The sequence below is a fragment of the Buceros rhinoceros genome, unplaced genomic scaffold (assembly GCF_000710305.1).
Source record: "Buceros rhinoceros silvestris isolate BGI_N320 unplaced genomic scaffold, ASM71030v1 C12521694, whole genome shotgun sequence".
Lineage (NCBI taxonomy): Eukaryota > Metazoa > Chordata > Aves > Bucerotiformes > Bucerotidae > Buceros > Buceros rhinoceros.
In genome coordinates this window covers 1-775 of record NW_010448249.1, presented here as the reverse complement: position 1 = coordinate 775, position 775 = coordinate 1, and the positions used below count along the sequence as shown (strand labels likewise).

General features: G+C 45.5%; 1 protein-coding gene across 1 annotated transcript; it reads right to left on the bottom strand.

Annotated features, from left to right (window-relative positions):
- Window positions 1-8: 8 nt before the first annotated feature.
- On the bottom strand, window positions 9-758 carry LOC104500676 (multidrug resistance protein 1B-like; the record flags this gene model as incomplete). The annotated part of the gene is made up of 2 exons (XM_010144360.1): window positions 9-167; window positions 555-758. Coding segments are annotated over 2 exons (363 nt in total), but the record flags the coding sequence as incomplete, so codon positions are not given.
- Between the last annotated feature and the right edge of the window lie 17 nt (window positions 759-775).

Sequence of the window (775 nt, the reverse complement as noted above, 5' to 3'; positions counted from 1 at the left end):
TCCAGTGCTGCCTGCACAACTGATTCACTCTCAGTATCCAAAGCCGACGTTGCCTCATCAAGCAGAAGAATTTTGGGATTGCGAACCAGAGCTCGGGCAATTGCTATTCTCTGCTTCTGGCCTCCGCTCAGCTGTGCCCCTCTTTCTCCAACCAGGGTTTCAAACTTCTAAAAAACAACCATTTCCACAACCCTCAGTGGCACAGTCCCGTCACCAAAGAAGAGCAGCGCAAAGAAAAGGCACGTTGGTGTCAGTAGCCCCAGCAGCATCTTCTCCTTCCTCTAAAACACTACAGGACAAACCCCCACTTGGATATACCTGCCTAACTGTTTGCGTCCCTGGAATTCTAAGATTCTCCAAATGCTCATCAAGTCATGCCCTAAAGATTTAGAATTAACATTAGTCTCAGAAGTTATGAGGAAGCTCTGCGTTGCTCTGTGTATTCACAGTGCTGGGAAAATGCTTCCTCTGTTTACAAGAATCCCTTTGAAGGAACTATTTGGCACAAGAAGGTTTAGGAGAAGTTATTTCCTCACGACAGCTGGTTTGCTTACGTTGGGGAGCTTCATGATGAAGTCATAAGCATTTGCTTCCTTGGTAGCTTTTTCAATCTCTTCCATGGTGACATCCTCACGGCCATAACGAATGTTTTCTGTAATGGTAGTAGCAAAGAGCACGGGCTCCTGATTTACCACACCAATAATCTCCCGCAGATATCTTACGTTTAAGGTCTTAATATCCTGCCCATCAATGGTAACCTAACAAAAGGAAGCAG